Genomic DNA, 19,919 nt, shown 5'->3' with positions numbered 1-19,919 from the left:
AGGGTAAGGGTCACTCACTAACTGTACAGAGTCACTGTTTATTCAGGGTAAGGGTCACTCACTGTAACTGTACAGAGTCACTGTTTATTCAGGGTAAGCGTCACTCACTAACTGTACAGAGTCACTGTTTATTCAGGGTAAGGGTCACTCACTGTAACTGTACAGAGTCACTGTTTATTCAGGGTAAGGGTCACTCACTGTGTAACTGTACAGAGTCACTGTTTATTCAGGGTAAGGGTCACTCACTAACTGTACAGAGTCAGTGTTTATTCAGGGTAAAGGTCACTCACTAACTGTACAAAGTCAGTGTTTATTCAGGGTAAGGGTCACTCACTGTAACTGTACAGAGTCACTGTTTATTCAGGGTAAGGGTCACCCACTAACTGTACAGAGTCACTGTTTATTCAGGTTAAGGGTCACTCACTAACTGTACAGAGTCAGTGTTTATTCAGGGTAAGGGTCACTCACTAACTGTACAGAGTCACTGTTTATTCAGGGTAAGGGTAACTCACTGTGTAACTGTACAGAGTCACTGTTTATTCGGGGTAAGGGTCACTCACTGTGTAACTGTACAGAGTCACTGTTTATTCAGGGTAAGGGTCACTCTCTGTAACTGTACAGAGTCACTGTTTATTCAGGGTAAGGATCACTCACTAACTGTACAGAGTCACTGTTTATTCAGGGTAAGGGTCACTCACTGTGTAACTGTACAGAGTCACTGTTTATTCAGGGTAAGGGTCACTCGCTGTGTAACTGTACAGAGTCACTGTTTATTCAGGGTAAGAGTCACTCACTAACTGTACAGAGCCACTGTTTATTCAGGGTAAGGGTCACTCACTGTAACTGTACAGAGTCACTGTTTATTCAGGGTAAGGGTCACTCACTGTGTAACTGTACATAGTCACTGTTTATTCAGGGTAAGGGTCACTCACTGTGTAACTGTACAGAGTCACTATTTATTCAGGGTGAGGGTCACTCACTGTGTAACTGTACAGAGTCACTGTTTATTCAGGGTAAGGGTCACTCACTGTGTAACTGTACAGAGTCACTATTTATTCAGGGTGAGGGTCACTCACTAACTGTACAGAGTCACTGTTTATTCAGGGTGAGGGTCACTCACTAACTGTACAGAGTCAGTGTTTATTCAGGGTAAGGGTCACTCACTGTAACTGTACAGAGTCACTGTTTATTCAGGGTAAGGGTCACTCACTGTGTAACTGTACAGAGTCACTGTTTATTCAGGGTAAGGGTCACTCACTGTGTAACTGTACAGAGTCACTGTTTATTCAGGGTAAGGGTCACTCACTAACTGTACAGAGTCACTGTTTATTCAGGGTAAGAGTCACTCACTAACTGTACAGAGTCACTGTTTATTCAGGGTAAGGGTCACTCACTGTAACTGTACAGAGTCACTGTTTATTCAGGTTAAGGGTCACTCACTGTGTAACTGTACAGAGTCACTGTTTATTCAGGGTAAGGGTCACTCACTAACTGTACAGAGTCACTGTTTATTCAGGGTAAGGGTCACTCACTGTAACTGTACAGAGTCACTGTTTATTCAGGGTAAGGGTCACTCACTGTGTAACTGTACAGAGTCACTGTTTATTCAGGGTAAGGGTCACTCATTAACTGTACAGAGTCACTGTTTATTCAGGGTAAGAGTCACTCACTAACTGTACAGAGTCACTGTTTATTCAGGGTAAGGGTCACTCACTGTAACTGTACAGAGTCACTGTTTATTCAGGGTAAGGGTCACTCACTGTGTAACTGTACAGAGTCACTGTTTATTCAGGGTAAGGGTCACTCACTAACTGTACAGAGTCACTGTTTATTCAGGGTAAGGGTCACTCACTGTAACTGTACAGAGTCACTGTTTATTCAGGGTAAGGGTCACTCACTGTGTAACTGTACAGAGTCACTGTTTATTCAGGGTAAGGGTCACTCACTAACTGTACAGAGTCACTGTTTATTCAGGGTAAGGGTCACTCACTAACTGTACAGAGTCACTGTTTATTCAGGGTAAGGGTCACTCACTGTGTAACTGTACAGAGTCACTGTTTATTCAGGGTAAGGGTCACTCACTGTGTAACTGTCCAGAGTCACTGTTTATTCAGGGTAAGGGTCACCCACTGTAACTGTACAGAGTCACTGTTTATTCAGGGTAAGGGTCACTCACTAACTGTACAGAGTCACTGTTTATTCAGGGTAAGGGTCACTCACTGTGTAACTGTACAGAGTCACTGTTTATTCAGGGTAAGGGTCAATCACTGTGTAACTGTACAGAGTCACTGTTTATTCAGGGTAAGGATCACCCACTGTAACTGTACAGAGTCACTGTTTATTCAGGGTAAGGGTCACTCACTAACTGTACAGAGTCACTGTTTATTCAGGGTAAGGGTCACTCACTGTGTAACTGTACAGAGTCACTGTTTATTCAGGGTAAGGGTCACTCACTGTGTAACTGTACAGAGTCACTGTTTATTCAGGGTAAGGGTCACTCACTGTAACTGTACAGAGTCACTGTTTATTCAGGGTAAGGGTCACTCACTAACTGTACAGAGTAACTGTTTATTCAGGGTAAGGGTCACTCACTGTGTAACTGTACAGAGTCACTGTTTATTCAGGGTAAGGGTCACTCACTGTAACTGTACAGAGTCACTGTTTATTCAGGGTAAGGGTCACTCACTGTGTAACTGTACAGAGTCACTGTTTATTCAGGGTAAGGGTCACTCGCTGTGTAACTGTACAGAGTCACTGTTTATTCAGGGTAAGGGTCACTCGCTGTGTAACTGTACAGAGTCACTGTTTATTCAGGGTAAGGGTCACTCGCTGTGTAACTGTACAGAGTCACTGTTTATTCAGGGTAAGGGTCACTCACTAACTGTACAGTCACTGTTTATTCAGGGTAAGGGTCACTCACTGTGTAACTGTCCAGAGTCACTGTTTATTCAGGGTAAGGGTCACCCACTGTAACTGTACAGAGTCACTGTTTATTCAGGGTAAGGGTCACTCACTAACTGTACAGAGTCACTGTTTATTCAGGGTAAGGGTCACTCACTGTGTAACTGTACAGAGTCACTGTTTATTCAGGGTAAGGGTCACTCAGTGTAACTGTACAGAGTCACTGTTTATTCAGGGCAAGGGTCACTCACTAACTGTACAGAGTCACTGTTTATTCAGGGTAAGGGTCAATCACTGTAACTGTACAGAGTCACTGTTTATTCAGGGTAAGGATCACCCACTAACTGTACAGAGTCACTGTTTATTCAGGGTAAGGGTCACTCACTAACTGTACAGAGTCACTGTTTATTCAGGGTAAGGGTCACTCACTGTGTAACTGTACAGAGTCACTGTTTATTCAGGGTAAGGGTCACTCACTGTAACTGTACAGAGTCACTGTTTATTCAGGGTAAGGGTCACTCACTAACTGTACAGAGTAACTGTTTATTCAGGGTAAGGGTCACTCACTGTGTAACTGTACAGAGTCACTGTTTATTCAGGGTAAGGGTCACTCACTGTAACTGTACAGAGTCACTGTTTATTCAGGGTAAGGGTCACTCACTGTGTAACTGTACAGAGTCACTGTTTATTCAGGGTAAGGGTCACTCGCTGTGTAACTGTACAGAGTCACTGTTTATTCAGGGTAAGGGTCACTCGCTGTGTAACTGTACAGAGTCACTGTTTATTCAGGGTAAGGGTCACTCGCTGTGTAACTGTACAGAGTCACTGTTTATTCAGGGTAAGGGTCACTCACTAACTGTACAGTCACTGTTTATTCAGGGTAAGGGTCACTCACTGTAACTGTACAGAGTCACTGTTTATTCAGGGTAAGGGTCACTCACTAACTGTACAGGGTCACTGTTTATTCAGGGTAAGGGTCACTCACTAACTGTACAGAGTCACTGTTTATTCAGGGTAAGGGTCACTCACTGTGTAACTGTACAGAGTCACTTTATTCAGGGTAAGGGTCACTGACTGTAACTGTAGAGTCACTGTTTATTCAGGGTAAGGGTCACTCACTGTAACTGTACAGAGTCACTGTTTATTCAGGGTAAGGGTCACTCACTGTAACTGTACAGAGTCACTGTTTATTCAGGGTAAGGGTCACTCACTAACTGTACAGAGTCAGTGTTTATTCAGGGTAAGGGTCACTCACTAACTGTACAGAGTCACTGTTTATTCAGGGTAAGGGTGACTCACTAACTGTACAGAGTCAGTGTTTATTCAGGGTAAGGGTCACTCACTGTAACTGTACAGAGTCACTGTTTATTCAGGGTAAGGGTCACTCACTAACTGTACAGAGTCAGTGTTTATTCAGGGTAAGGGTCACTCACTAACTGTACAGAGTCAGTGTTTATTCAGGGTAAAGGTCACTCACTAACTGTACAGAGTCACTGTTTATTCAGGGTGAGGGTCACTCACTGTAACTGTACAGAGTCACTGTTTATTCAGGGTAAGGGTCACCCACTAACTGTACAGAGTCACTGTTTATTCAGGTTAAGGGTCACTCACTAACTGTACAGAGTCAGTGTTTATTCAGGGTAAGGGTCACTCACTAACTGTACAGAGTCACTGTTTATTCAGGGTAAGGGTCACTCACTGTGTAACTGTACAGAGTCACTGTTTATTCGGGGTAAGGGTCACTCACTGTGTAACTGTACAGAGTCACTGTTTATTCAGGGTGAGGGTCACTCACTGTGTAACTGTACAGAGTCACTGTTTATTCAGGGTAAGGGTCACTCACTGTGTAACTGTACAGAGTCACTGTTTATTCAGGGTAAGGGTCACTCTCTGTAACTGTACAGAGTCACTGTTTATTCAGGGTAAGGGTCACTCACTAACTGTACAGAGTCACTGTTTATTCAGGGTAAGGGTCACTCACTGTGTAACTGTACAGAGTCACTATTTATTCAGGGTAAGGGTCACTCGCTGTGTAACTGTACAGAGTCACTGTTTATTCAGGGTAAGAGTCACTCACTAACTGTACAGAGCCACTGTTTATTCAGGGTAAGGGTCACTCACTGTAACTGTACAGAGTTACTGTTTATTCAGGGTAAGGGTCACTCACTGTGTAACTGTACAGAGTCAGTGTTTATTCAGGGTAAGGGTCACTCACTGTAACTGTACAGAGTCACTGTTTATTCAGGGTAAGGGTCACTCACTGTGTAACTGTACAGAGTCACTGTTTATTCAGGGTAAGGGTCACTCACTGTAACTGTACAGAGTCACTGTTTATTCAGGGTAAGGGTCACTCACTGTGTAACTGTACAGAGTCACTGTTCATTCAGGGTAAGGGTCACTCACTAACTGTACAGAGTCACTGTTTATTCAGGGTAAGGGTCACTCACTGTAACTGTACAGAGTCACTGTTTATTCAGGGTAAGGGTCACTCACTGTGTAACTGTACAGAGTCACTATTTATTCAGGGTGAGGGTCACTCACTGTGTAACTGTACAGAGTCACTGTTTATTCAGGGTAAGGGTCACTCACTGTGTATCTGTACAGAGTCACTATTTATTCAGGGTGAGGGTCACTCACTAACTGTACAGAGTCACTGTTTATTCAGGGTGAGGGTCACTCACTAACTGTACAGAGTCAGTGTTTATTCAGGGTAAGGGTCACTCACTGTAACTGTACAGAGTCACTGTTTATTCAGGGTAAGGGTCACTCACTAACTGTACAGAGTCACTGTTTATTCAGGGTAAGGGTCACTCACTGTGTAACTGTACAGAGTCACTGTTTATTCAGGGTAAGGGTCACTCTCTGTGTAACTGTCCAGAGTCACTGTTTATTCAGGGTAAGGGTCACTCTCTGTAACTGTACAGAGTCACTGTTTATTCAGGGTAAGGGTCACTCACTAACTGTACAGAGTCACTGTTTATTCAGGGTAAGGGTCACTCACTGTGTAACTGTACAGAGTCACTATTTATTCAGGGTAAGGGTCACTCGCTGTGTAACTGTACAGAGTCACTGTTTATTCAGGGTAAGAGTCACTCACTAACTGTACAGAGCCACTGTTTATTCAGGGTAAGGGTCACTCACTGTAACTGTACAGAGTCACTGTTTATTCAGGGTAAGGGTCACTCACTGTGTAACTGTACAGAGTCAGTGTTTATTCAGGGTAAGGGTCACTCACTGTAACTGTACAGAGTCACTGTTTATTCAGGGTAAGGGTCACTCACTGTGTAACTGTACAGAGTCACTGTTTATTCAGGGTAAGGGTCACTCACTGTAACTGTACAGAGTCACTGTTTATTCAGGGTAAGGGTCACTCACTGTGTAACTGTACAGAGTCACTGTTTATTCAGGGTAAGGGTCACTCACTAACTGTACAGAGTCACTGTTTATTCAGGGTAAGGGTCACTCACTGTAACTGTACAGAGTCACTGTTTATTCAGGGTAAGGGTCACTCACTGTGTAACTGTACAGAGTCACTATTTATTCAGGGTGAGGGTCACTCACTAACTGTACAGAGTCACTGTTTATTCAGGGTAAGGGTCACTCACTGTGTAACTGTACAGAGTCAGTGTTTATTCATGGTAAGGGTCACTCACTGTAACTGTACAGAGTCACTGTTTATTCAGGGTAAGGGTCACTCACTGTGTAACTGTACAGAGTCACTGTTTATTCAGGGTAAGGGTCACTCACTGTAACTGTACAGAGTCACTGTTTATTCAGGGTAAGGGTCACTCACTGTGTAACTGTACAGAGTCACTGTTTATTCAGGGTAAGGGTCACTCACTAACTGTACAGAGTCACTGTTTATTCAGGGTAAGGGTCACTCACTGTGTATCTGTACAGAGTCACTGTTTATTCAGGGTGAGGGTCACTCACTAACTGTACAGAGTCACTGTTTATTCAGGGTGAGGGTCACTCACTAACTGTACAGAGTCAGTGTTTATTCAGGGTAAGGGTCACTCACTGTAACTGTACAGAGTCACTGTTTATTCAGGGTAAGGGTCACTCACTGTAACTGTACAGAGTCACTGTTTATTCAAGGTAAGGGTCACTCACTGTGTAACTGTACAGAGTCATTGTTTATTCAGGGTAAGGGTCACTCACTAACTGTACAGAGTCACTGTTTATTCAGGGTAAGAGTCACTCACTAACTGTACAGAGTCACTGTTTATTCAGGGTAAGGGTCACTCACTAACTGTACAGAGTCACTGTTTATTCAGGGTAAGGGTCACTCACTAACTGTACAGAGTCACTGTTTATTCAGGGTAAGGGTCACTCACTAACTGTACAGAGTCACTGTTTATTCAGGGTAAGAGTCACTCACTAACTGTACAGAGTCACTGTTTATTCAGGGTAAGGGTCACTCACTAACTGTACAGAGTCACTGTTTATTCAGGGTAAGGGTCACTCACTGTGTAACTGTACAGAGTCACTGTTTATTCAGGGTAAGGGTCACTCACTGTAACTGTACAGAGTCACTGTTTATTCAGGGTAAGGGTCACTCACTGTAACTGTACAGAGTCACTGTTTATTCAGGGTAAGGGTCACTCACCTATTGACGGCTGTTCTTGACCTCTGACCTCACAGGGGTGACCATACCTACGGAGAGTGCTACCTGTCGGTATTGCCCAAGGGCACGGAATGTGTGGTCTTCAGCATCGATGGCTCTTTCGCCGCCAGTGTGTCCATCATGGGCAGCGATCCCAAGGTTCGGGCGGGAGCTGTGGATGTGGTGAGGTAAACCTTTACTCGCTTCTCCTCCCCACCCCCCTGCCCTCCCCACAGCCCCACTCCAATCGCGGGTCACCCAACACTCCCAGACACAGGAGGGTGAGCAGCGCGAGACGGAGAGGCAGAAATAGAGAGTGCCAGCAAGACAGAGAGCGAACGAGAGAGACAGAGAGAAAGCGAGAGAGACAGACAAAGGGAGAGACAGAGAGACAGAGAGTGTGAGAGACAGACAGAGGGAGAGACAGAGACAGAGAGTGTGAGAGACAGAGAGAGGGAGGGACGGAGAGACCGAGAGAAAGCGAGAGAGACAGAGAGAAAGCGAGAGAGACAGAGAGAGTGTGAGAGACAGAGAGAGAGAGACAGAGAGTGTGAGAGACAGAGAGAGGGAGGGACGGAGAGACCGAGAGAAAGCGAGAGAGACAGAGAGAAAGCGAGAGAGACAGAGAGAGTGTGAGAGACAGACAGAGGGTGAGAGACAGAGAGAGAGAGACAGAGAGTGTGAGAGACAGAGAGAGGGAGGGACGGAGAGACCGAGAGAAAGCGAGAGAGAGAGAGAGTGTGAGAGACAGACAGAGGGTGAGAGACAGAGAGAGAGACAGAGAGTGTGAGAGACAGACAGAGGGAGGGACGGAGAGACCGAGAGAAAGCGAGAGAGACAGAGAGAGAGTGTGAGAGACAGACAGAGGGAGAGACAGAGAGACAGAGAGGAAGCGAGAGAGAGTGTGAGAGACAGAGAGAGTGTGAGAGACAGACAGAGGGAGAGACAGAGAGAAAGAGTGTGAGGGACAGAGAGAGACAGGGAGACACAGAGTGTGAGAGACAGAGAGAGAGGGAGAGACAGAGAGAAAAAGTGTGAGAGACGGAGAGACAGAGAGACGGAGAGAAAGGCTGAGAGAGAGGGAGAGAGAAAGAGTGTGAGACACAGAGCGAGAGAAACAGAGAGAGACAGAGAGAAAAAAGACTTGCATTTTTCACGACACCGGACGACTCAACGCGCTTTACAGCCAATGAAGTACTTCTTGAAGTGTAGTCGCTGTTGTACTGTGGGTCAATTTTCACACAGCAAGCTCCCACACACAGCAATGTGATCATGACCCAGATAATCTGTTTTTGTTATGTTGATCGAGGGATAAATATTGGGCCCAGGACACCGGGGAGAACTCCCCTGCTCTTCTTCCAAATAGTGCCCTGGGATCTTTTACATCCTCCTGAGAGCAGACGGGGCCTCGGTTTAACGTCTCATCCGAAAGATGGCACCTCCGACAGTGCGGCACTCCCTCAGTACTGCCCCTCCGACAGTGCGGCACTCCCTCAGTACTGTCCCTCCGACAGTGCGGCACTCCCTCAGTACTGTCCCTCCGACAGTGCGGTGCTCCCTCAGTACTGCCCCTCCGACAGTGCGGTGCTCCCTCAGTACTGTTCCTCCGACAGTGCAGCACTCCCTCAGTACTGCCCCTCCGACAGTGCGGCACTCCCTCAATACTGCCCCTCCGACAGTGCGGCACTCCCTCAGTACTGCCCCTCCGATAGTGCTGCACTCCCTCAGTACTGCCCCTCCGACAGTGCAGCACTCCCTCAGTACTGCCCCTCCGACAGTGCGGCACTCCCTCAGTACTGCCCCTCCGACAGTGCGGCACTCCCTCAGTACTGTCCCTCCGACAGTGCAGCACTCCCTCAGTACTGCCCCTCCGACAGTGCGGCACTCCCTCAGTACTGTCCCTCCGACAGTGCGGCGCTCCCTCAGTACTGCCCCTCCGACAGTGCGGCGCTCCCTCAGTACTGCCCCTCCGACAGTGCGGCACTCCCTCAGTACTGCCCCTCCGACAGTGCGGCACTCCCTCAGTACTGCCCCTCCGACAGTGCGGCATTCCCTCAGTACTGCCCCTCCGACAGTGCGGCACTCCCTCAGTACTGCCCCTCCGACAGTGCGGCACTCCCTCAGTACTGCCCCTCCGACAGTGCGGCACTCCCTCAGTACTGCCCCTCCGACAGTGCGGCACTCCCTCAGTACTGTCCCTCCGACAGTGCGGTGCTCCCTCAGTACTGCCCCTCCGACAGTGCGGCGCTCCCTCAGCACTGCACTGGGAGTGTCAGCCTAGATTTTTCATGCTCACGTTCCTGGAGCGGGACTTGAACCCACAACTTTCTGACTCAGGCAAAGAGTGAGAGCAAGAGAGATGGAGGTTGACGGAGCAAAAAGGACAAGGAGAGAGAAAGGGAGGGTGAGGGAGAATAAAAGATAGAATGAATAAATATGAAATAAACTGGAATGAATGATGAAAATAAATTGACATAAAAGATCTCCCATATCGAGAGAGCGCTTAACCGCCTCAGGATAGCCCAGAGCATCTCACAGCCAATGAAGTACTATTTTTAGAGTGGAGTCACTTTTGTAATGTGGGAAACGCGGCAGCCAATTTGCGCGCAGCAAGCTCCCACACACAGCAATATGATAATGGCCCAGATCATCTGTTTTTAGTGATATTGGATGAGGGATAAACATTGGCCCCAGGACACACTGCTGTCGTGTATGGAGAAAGAGTCAGACTGAACACGGTGAGCTCAAAGTAAAGTGTGACCTTAGTCTTTTATTGCAGGTCTCCAGAGTGCCTCTCCAACCTGTGAGGCCTCCTTAAATACCTGTGCTCCCAAGGGATTATGGGACCCCTTGGGACTCCAGGGTTTGAGCCCTCTGGTGGCTCTACAGGGTAAATACAAGTCCACATATATAACAACACTCCCCCCCCAAAGTCAATAGTGTAACTATTTACGATGTGAGTCGATCTGTGGCCCTTCTTGCCCTGGTTGATCATCTCGGTGTGAAAGCTGGTGTTGTTCAATCATTTGTGGGCCCTCGCTGGGCTGCTGTGCAGCTGGCCTTGCTGGGCTGCCTGGTGTGTTGGGTCCTCGCTGGGCTGCTGTGCAGCTGGCCTTGCTGGGCTGCCTGGTGTGTTGGGCCCTCGCTGGGCTGCTGTGCAGCTGGCCTTGCTGGGCTGCCTGGTATGTTGGGCCCTGCAGGGCTGCTGTGGATGATGGGTTCTGCTTCGTGGTTAACCATGGTGCCGGTTGCCACTGGTGTGTATGTTGGGGGATCAAAAAAGGTCAGGTCCCAGGTGGGTTGCTCAGGGTAGTCCGTGAATCTGAGTTTGATTTGGTCCAAGTGTTTCCGGAGAATGAGTCCATTTGAAAGTTTGACCCGAAACACCCTGCTTCCCTCTTTGGCCACGACAGTGCCGGGAAGCCACTTGGGACCTTGTCCATAATTTAATACAAATACAGGATCATTGATTTCAATCTCACGTGACACATTTGCGCTCTCATGGTATGTACTTTGTTGAAGCCGCCTGCTCTCTACCTGTTCATGTAGATCAGGGTGAACGAGCGAGAGCCTTGTCTTAAATGCTCTTTTCATGAGCAGTTCAGCAGGTGGGATCCCAGTGAGTGAGTGGGGTCTCGTGCGGTAGCTAAGCAGGACTCGGGACAGGTGAGTCTGCAGTGAGCCCTCAGTTACCCTCTTCAAGCCTTGCTTGATGGTTTGCACTGCTCTCTCTGCCTGACCATTGGACGCTGGTTTAAACGGGGCAGATGTGACATGTTTGATCCCGTTACGGGTCATGAATTCTTTGAACTCAGCACTGGTAAAACATGGCCCGTTGTCGCTCACCAGGACATCGGGTAAGCCGTGAGTGGCAAACATGGCCCGCAGGCTTTCAGTGGTGGCAGCGGACATGCTAGCCGACATTATCTCAAACTCAATCCACTTGGAGTACGCATCTACAACCACAAGGAACATTTTACCCAAGAACGGGCCTGCATAGTCGACGTGTACCCTAGACCACGGTTTGGAGGGCCAAGACCATAAACTTAGCGGAGCATCCCTGGGTACATTGCTTAACTGTGAGCATGTATTACATCTGTGAACGCAGGACTCTAAGTCTGTATCGATACCGGGCCACCACACGTGGGATCTGGCTATCACTTTCATCATTACAATGTTTGGGTGGGTACTGTGGAGGTCATTGATGAAGGTGTCTCTGCCCTTCTTGGGGACCACTACTCGATTGCCCCACAGAAGGCAGTCTGCCTGTATAGACATTTCATCTTTGCGCCGCTGGAACGGCTTTATCTCTTCCTGCATTTCCACTGGGACACTGGACCAGCTCCCGTGAAGCACACAGTTTTTAGCTCGGGACAGTAAGGGGCCCTGGCTTGTCCAGGTTTTGATCTGCCGGGCAGTGATGGGTGATTGTTCACTCTCGAATGCTTCCATAACCATTGCTAGATCTGTGGGCTGTGCCATTTCCACCCCCGTGGTGGGCAATGGCAGCCTACTGAGAGCACGGCGCAGTTTTCTGTGCCTGGCCTGTGGCGGATGGCGGAGTTGTATGCGGACAACGTGAGCGCCCATCTCTGGATGCGGGCCGATGCGTTGGTATTTATCCCTTTACTCTCAGAAAACAGGGATATAAGTGGCTTATGGTCAGTTTCCAATTCGAATTTTAGCCCAAACAGGTATTGATGCATTTTCTTTACCCCATAAACACACGCTAAAGCTTCTTTCTCAATCCTGCTGTAGGCTCTCTCGGCCTTAGACAGACTCCTGGATGCATAAGCAACCAGTTGCAGTTTCCCGAAATCATTAGCTTGTTGCAATACACACCCGACACCATATGACGACGCATCACATGCTAGTACCAAACGCTTACATGGATCGTACAACACAAGCAATTTGTTTGAGCATAACAATTTTCTCGTTTTTACAAAGGCATTTTCTTGGCTTTTGCCCCAAACCCATTCGCCCCCTTTTCGCAGTAAGACATGGAGTGGTTCTAACAGTGTGCTGAGACCCGGTAAGTAGTTACCAAAGTAGTTCAGGAGTCCCAGAAATGCCCGCAGCTCCGTCACGTTCTGTGGCCTCGGTGCGTTCTCGATTGCCTCCGTCTTCGCGTTGGTGGGCCTGATACCGTCCGACGCAATCCTCCTTCCCAGGAACTCCATTTCAGGCACCAGGAAAACACACTTCGAGCGTTTTAACCTGAGCCCCACGCAGTTGAGTCGACTAAGAACCTCCTCCAGGTTCTGCAGGTGCTCGACTGTGTTCCGACCTGTGACCAAGATGTCGTCCTGGGAGACCATGGTGTGCGGGACCGACTTCAGTAAACATTCCATGTTTCTCTGGAATATCGCTGCCGCTAATCGGATTCCAAACTGGCATCTGTTATAAATGAAGAGACCTTTGTGCGTCTTGATGCAGGTGAGGGCCTTCGATGATTCCTCCAGTTCCTGCGTCATGTAGGCTGAAGTCAGATCCTGCTTCGTGAACATCTTTCCTCCTGCCAGCGTTGCAAAGAGGTCGTCGGCCTTTGGTAGTGGGTATTGGGCCTGCAGGGAGAAACGATTGATAGTTACTTTGTAATCGCCACAGATTTTGACGGTGCCGTCTCCCTTGAGGACTGGGACAATAGGACTGGCCCACTCGCTGAACTCAATCGGTGAAATGATGCCCTCTCTTTGCAGCCGGTCTAGCTCGATCTCTACCCTTTCTCTCATCATGTACGGTACTGCTCTCGCCTTGCGATGGATGGGTCGCGCCCCCGGAATTAGGTGGATCTGCACTTTTGCTCCTTGGAATTTCCCGGTGCCTGGTTCGAACAGCGAGGGTAATTTGTTTTAGACTTGAGCACACGAAGTGTCATCAGCGGGCGATAGCGCTCGGACGTTGTTCAGTTCGAGCGTATCTTTCCCAGCCAGCTCCTGCCGAGCAGCGTGGGACCATCGCCCGGTACCACCCAGAGTGGTAACTTGTGTACCGCTCCATCGTAGGAGACCTTTACAGTAGCACTGCCGATTATCGGAATCAGTTCTTTCGTGTAAGTTCTTAGTTTCGTGCGAATTGGAGTCAAGACTGGCCTTGAGTCCTTGCTGCACCACAACCTTTCGAAAGTCTTTTTACCCATGATGGACGGGCTCACGCCCGTGTCCAGCTCCATTGACACCGGGAGTCCATTTAGTTCAACATTCAGCATTATCGGGGGAATGTGTGCACCCCATGTACCTCTGCCTCCTCGATCTGAGACTCTGGTTCGTCGTGATCCTCCGTGGATCTGTCCTCCTCTGCAACATGGTGGTTTGCAGGTTTAACAGGATTTGCAGCTCGCCTGCACACTCGTTGGAGGTGTCCCATTGTTCCACAGCCCTTGCAAACGTATCCTTTGAATCGGCATGAATGGAAACGATGATCACCCCCGCAGCGCCAACAAGGTGTTAATGGCCTTGCATTCATCACCCTTGATGGTGGACTCTGAGACATCTGCGGATGTGCAGCTGCAGGTATGTGTGACCTGGCGGACAATTCGAAAACAACATCACTCTGTTCACAGTACTTGTAGCAGCACTTGTGTGCTGAGAGATTTGCTTAGTATTGTCACTGGTGGCAATGAATGCCTGGGCTATCGCTATGGCCTTACTCAAGTTGGGGTCTCTACAGTCAAAAGTTTGCGAAGTATAGTTTCGTGGCCAATGCCAAGTACGAAAAAGTCTCTGAGCACGTGCCCCAAATGTCCTTCAAATTCGCAATGTCCTGCAAGTCGTCTTAGCTCGGTGACATAGCTTGTCACTTCCTGGCCTTCAGACCTCTTGTAGGTGTAGAACCGTTACCTCGCCATCAGAACGCTTTCCTTCAGGTTAAGATGCTCCCGGACCAGTGTGCACAACTCATCGTACGATTTCTCTGTGGGTTTCACTGGAGTGAGCAGATTCTTCATGAGGCCATACGTTGGTGCCCCACAGACGGTGAGGAGAATCTCCCTTCGTTTGGCAGCGCTCTCTTCCCCATCTAGCTGTTCTCTGCATCTTTGTGTTCGCTATCTGTATCTCGTCGCCAGTTGTTATGTATGGAGAAGGAGTCAGACTGAACACTGTGAGCTCAAGGTAAAGTGTGACCGTAGTCTTTTATTTCAGGTCTCCAGAGTACCTCTCCAACCTGTGAGGCCTCCTTAAGTAGCTGTGCTCCCAAGGGATTATGGGATTCCTTTGGACTCCAGGGGATGAGCCCTCTGGTGGCTGTACAGAGTAAATACAAGTTTACATATATAACCATCGACATTACTCTGTGTCAGCATCAAACACTCCCAGGGCAGGTACAGCACGGGGTTAGATACAGAGTAAAGCTCCCTCTACACTGTCCCATCAAACACTCCCAGGGCAGTTACAGCACGGGGTTAGATACAGAGTAAAGCTCCCTCTGCACTGTCCCATCAAACACTCCCAGGGCAGGTACAGGGGGTTAGATACAGAGTAAAGCTCCCTCTACACTGTCCCATCAAACACTCCCAGGGCAGTTACAGCACGGGGTTAGATACAGAGTAAAGCTCCCTCTGCACTGTCCCATCAAACACTCCCAGGGCAGGTACAGGGGGTTAGATACAGAGTAAAGCTCCCTCTACACTGTCCCATCAAACACTCCCAGGGCAGGTACAGGGGGTTAGATACAGAGTAAAGCTCCCTCTACACTGTCCCATCAAACACTCCCAGGGCAGGTACAGGGGGTTAGATACAGAGTAAAGCTCCCTCTACACTGTCCCATCAAACACTCCCAGGGCAGGTACAGGGGGTTAGATACAGAGTAAAGCTCCCTCTACACTGTCCCATCAAACACTCCCAGGGCAGGTACAGGGGGTTAGATACAGAGTAAAGCTCCCTCTACACTGTCCCATCAAACACTCCCAGGGCAGGTACAGGGGGTTAGAGACAGAGTAAAGCTCCCTCTGCACTGTCCCATCAAACACTCCCAGGGCAGGTACAGCACGGGGTTAGATACAGAGTAAAGCTCCCTCTACACTGTCCCATCAAACACTCCCAGGGCAGGTACACGGGGTTAGATACAGAGTAAAGCTCCCTCTACACTGCCCCATTCTCACTCTGGGCCTTTTTCCCCACTCTAGACACTGGCAGGATCGTGGGTACCTGATTGTCTATGTGACCGGACGCCCGGATATGCAGAAGCAGAAAGTTGTGGCCTGGTTATCACAGCATAACTTTCCTCATGGCATCGTGTCTTTCTGTGACGGACTTGTGCACGACCCGTTGAGACAGAAGACGGCCTTCCTTCAGAACCTGGTCCAGGAGGTAAGCAGGAAAGACCCAGGCTTCATTTCCGGCCTTGTTCTTTTTTTTATTCGTTCCTGGGATGTATCCGTCGCTGGCCAGGCCGGCATTTATTGCCCGTCCCTAATTGCCCCGGGAGAAGGTGGTGGTGAGCCGCCTTCTTGAACCGCTGCAGTCCGTGTGGTGAAGGTGCTCCCACAGTGCTGTTAGGGAGGGAGTTCCAGGATTGTGACCCAGCCACGATGAAGGAACGGCCGATATATTCCCAAGTCGGGACGGCGTGTGACTGGGAGGGGAGCGTGGAGGTGTTCCCATGCGAACGCGGCCCGTGTCCTTCTAGGTATGAAAGCATGGGCCTTACGCTAAACATCCATAAGACAAAGGTCCTCCACCAGCCTGTCCTCACCGCACAGCACTGACCCCCAGTCATCAAGATCCACGGCATGTCCCTGGACACTGTGGACCATTTCCCAAACCTCGGGAGCCTCTTATCAACAAGGGCAGACATTGGCGACGAGATCCAACACCGCCTCCAGTGCGCCAGTGCAGCCTTCGGCCGCCTGAGGAAAAGAGTGTTTGAAGACCAGGCCCTCAAATCTACCACCCAGCTCATGGTCTACAGGGCTGTAGTGATACCCGCCCTCCTGTATGGCTCAGAGACATGGACCATGTACAGTAGACACCTCAAGTCGCTGGAGAAATACCACCAACGATGTCTCCGCAGGATCCTGCAAATCCCCCGGGAGGACAGACGCACCAACGTTAGCGTCCTCGACCAGGCCAACATCCCCAGCATCGAAGCACTGACCACACTCGACCAGCTCCGCTGGGCAGGGCCACATTGTCCGCATGGCCCCCAGACACGAGACTCCCCAAAGCAAGCGCTCTACTCGGGAACTCCTTCACGGCAAGCGAGCCAAAGGTGGGCAGAGGGAACGTTACAGGGGACCACCCTCAAAGCCTCTCTGATAAAGTGCAACATCCCCACCGACATCTGGGAGTCCCTGGGCCCAAAGACCAGTCCGCCCGGAGTGGAGGAAGTGCATCCGGGAGGGCGCTGAGCACCTCGAGTCTCGTCGCCGAGAGCGTGCAGAAACCAAGCGCAGGCAGCGGAAGGAGCGTGCGGCAAACCAGTCCCACCCTCCCCTTCCCTCAACGTCTGTCTGTCCCACCCTCCCCTTCCCTCAACGTCTGTCTGTCCCACCCTCCCCTTCCCTCAACGTCTGTCTGTCCCACCCTCCCCTTCCCTCAACGTCTATCTGTCCCACCCTCCCCTTCCCTCAACGTCTGTCTGTCCCACCCTCCCCTTCCCTCAACGTCTGTCTGTCCCACCCTCCCCTTCCCTCAACGTCTGTCTGTCCCACCCTCCCCTTCCCTCAACGTCTATCTGTCCCACCCTCCCCTTCCCTCAACGTCTGTCTGTCCCATCCTCCCCTTCCCTCAACGTCTATCTGTCCCACCTGTGACAGGGACTGTGGTTCCCGTATTGGACTGTTCAGCCACCTAAGGACTCGTGTTAAGAGTGGAAGCAAGTCTTCCTCGATTCCGAGGGACTGCCTATGATGATGATGATGGGGAGGGAGTTCCAGGATTGTGACCCAGCCACGATGAAGGAACGGCCGATATATTCCCAAGTCGGGATGGTGTGTGACTGGGAGGGGAGCGTGGAGGTGGTGGTGTTCCCATGGACCTGCTGCCCTTGTCCTTCTGGGCGGGTAGAGGTCGCGGGTTTGGGAGGTGCTGCCGAAGGAGCCTTGGCGAGTTGCCGCGGTGCATCTTGTGGATGGTACACACTGCAGCCAGGGGGCGCCGGTGGTGGAGGGAGTGAGTGTTGAAGGGGGTGGGTAGCGTGGCCCATCGAGCGGCCTGCTTTGTCCTGGATGGTGTCGAGCTTCACAGAAACGTAGAAAATAGGATCAGGAGCAGGCCATTCGGCCCTTCGAGCCTGCACCACCATTCAATATGATCATGGCTGATCCTCTATCTCAACACCATATTCCCGCTTTCTCCCCATACCCCTCGATGCCTTGTGTGTCTAGAAATCTATCTGTCTCCCTCTTAAATATATTCAGTGACTTGTCCTCCACAGCCTCCTGTGGTAGAGAATTCCACAGGTTCACCACCCTCTGAGTGAAAACATTTCTCCTCATCTCGCTCCTAAATTTCCTACCCCGTATCCTGAGACTGTGTGATCCCTTGTTCTAGACTTCCCAGCCCCCGGGGAAACATCCTCCCCACATCCAGTCTGTCCAACCCCGTCAGAATTTTATACCTTTCAATCAGATCCCCTCTCATTCTTCTAAACTCCAGTGAATACAGGCCCAGTCGACCCAATCTCTCCTCATACCACAGTCCTGCCATCCCAGGAATCAGTCTTGTGAACCTTCGCTGCACTCCCTCTATGACAAACATAGAAAATAGGTCAGGAGTAGGCCATTCGGCCCTTCGAGCCTGCACCACCATTCAATAAGATCATGGCTGATCATTCACCTCAGTACCCCATTCCTGTTTTCTCTCCATACCCCTTGATCACTTTAGCCCTAAGGGCCACATCTAACTCCCTCTTAAATATATCCAATGAACTGGCCTCAACAACTTTCTGTGGCAGAGAATTCCACAGGTTCACAACTCTCTGAGTGAAGAAGTTTCTCCTCATCTCGGTCCTAAATGGCTTCCCCCTTATCCTTAGACTGTGACCCCTGGTTCTGGACTTCCCCAACATCGGGAACATTCTTCCTGCATCTAACCTGTCTAAACCCGTCAGAATTTTAGATATTTCTATGAGATCCCCTCTCATTCTTCTAAATTCCAGTGAATATGAGCCCAGTCGATCCAGTCTTTCTTCAAATGTCAGTCCTGCCATCCCGGGAATCAGTCTGGTGAACCTTCGCTGCACTCCCTCAATAGCAAGAACGTCCTTCCTCAGATTAGGAGACCAAAACTGAACACAATATTCCAGGTGAGGCCTCACCAAGGCCCTGTACAACTGCAGTAAGACCTCCCTGCTCCTATACTCAAATCCTCTCGCTATGAAGGCCAACATGCCATTTGCCGCCTTCACCGCCTGCTGTACCTGCATGCCAACTTTCAATGCAGGTACACCAGGCGGAGAAGACGGCAAATGGCAAGTATATCCTTCCTTTGGTAAGGAGAGCAGAACTGCACACAATACTCCAGGTGCGGTCTCACCAAGGCCCTGTATAACTGGAGTACGACATCCTTGCTCCTGTACTCAAACCCTCTTGCAATGAAGGCCAACGTACCATTGGCCTTCCTAACTGCTTGCTGCACCGGCATGTCTGCTTTCAATGTCTGGTGTACAAGGACACCCAGGTCTTCTCGAGTGTTGTTGGAGCTGCAACTCATCCAGGCAAGTGGGGAGTGTTCCATCACACTCCCGACTTGTGCCGTGTAGATGGTGGAAAGGGCTTTGGGCAGTCAGGAGGTGAGACACTCATCGCAGAACACCCAGCCTCTGACCCGCTCTTGTGGCCACAGTGTTTATGTGGCTGGTGACCCCCAGGATGTTGATGGTGGGGGATTCGGTGATGGGAATGCCGTTGAATGTCAAGGGGCAGTGGTTAGACTCTCGCTTGTTGGAGATAGTCGTTGCCTGGCACTTGTGTGGTGCGAATGTTACATACCACTTATCAGCCCAAACCAGAGTGTTGTTCTGGTCTTGCTGCATGTGGGCACGGGCTGCTCCATTATCTGAGGGGTTGCGAATGGCACTGAACATAAGAACATAAGAAATAGGAGCAGGAGTAGGCCATACGGCCCCTCGAGCCTGCTCCGCCATTTAATACCATCATGGCTGATCCGATCATGGACTCAGCTCCACTTCCCTGCCCGCTCCCCTGAATCACTTATCGCTCAAAAATCTGTCTATCTCCGCCTTAAATATATTCAATGTCCCGGCTTCCACAGCTCTCTGAGGCAGCGAATTCCACAGATTTACAACCCTCTGAGAGAAGAAATTCCTCCTCATCTCAGTTTTAAATGGGCGGCCCCTTATTCTAAGACCATGCCCCCTAGTTCTAGTCTCCCCCATCAGTGGGAACATCCTCTCTGCATCCACCTTGTCGAGCCCCCCTCATAATCTGATACGTTTCGATAAGATCACC

The 19,919-nt window shown here is 49.7% G+C and overlaps 1 protein-coding gene across 1 annotated transcript in view; it reads left to right on the top strand.

The window, feature by feature from the left end:
• Positions 1-19,919, top strand: part of LOC139245570 (membrane-associated phosphatidylinositol transfer protein 3-like) — a gene marked incomplete at its 5' end in the record, with an annotated part of 90,692 nt that overhangs the window by 33,199 nt on the left and 37,574 nt on the right. The window contains 2 exons of the mRNA XM_070871184.1: positions 7,546-7,695; positions 15,633-15,816. Of these exons, the coding sequence (XP_070727285.1) occupies positions 7,546-7,695; positions 15,633-15,816 (334 nt within the window). The remainder of the gene's footprint in view (positions 1-7,545; positions 7,696-15,632; positions 15,817-19,919) is intronic.

This window comes from Pristiophorus japonicus, unplaced genomic scaffold (assembly GCF_044704955.1).
Source record: "Pristiophorus japonicus isolate sPriJap1 unplaced genomic scaffold, sPriJap1.hap1 HAP1_SCAFFOLD_223, whole genome shotgun sequence".
NCBI lineage: Eukaryota > Metazoa > Chordata > Chondrichthyes > Pristiophoridae > Pristiophorus > Pristiophorus japonicus.
This window is presented reverse-complemented; position numbering and strand designations above follow the sequence as displayed.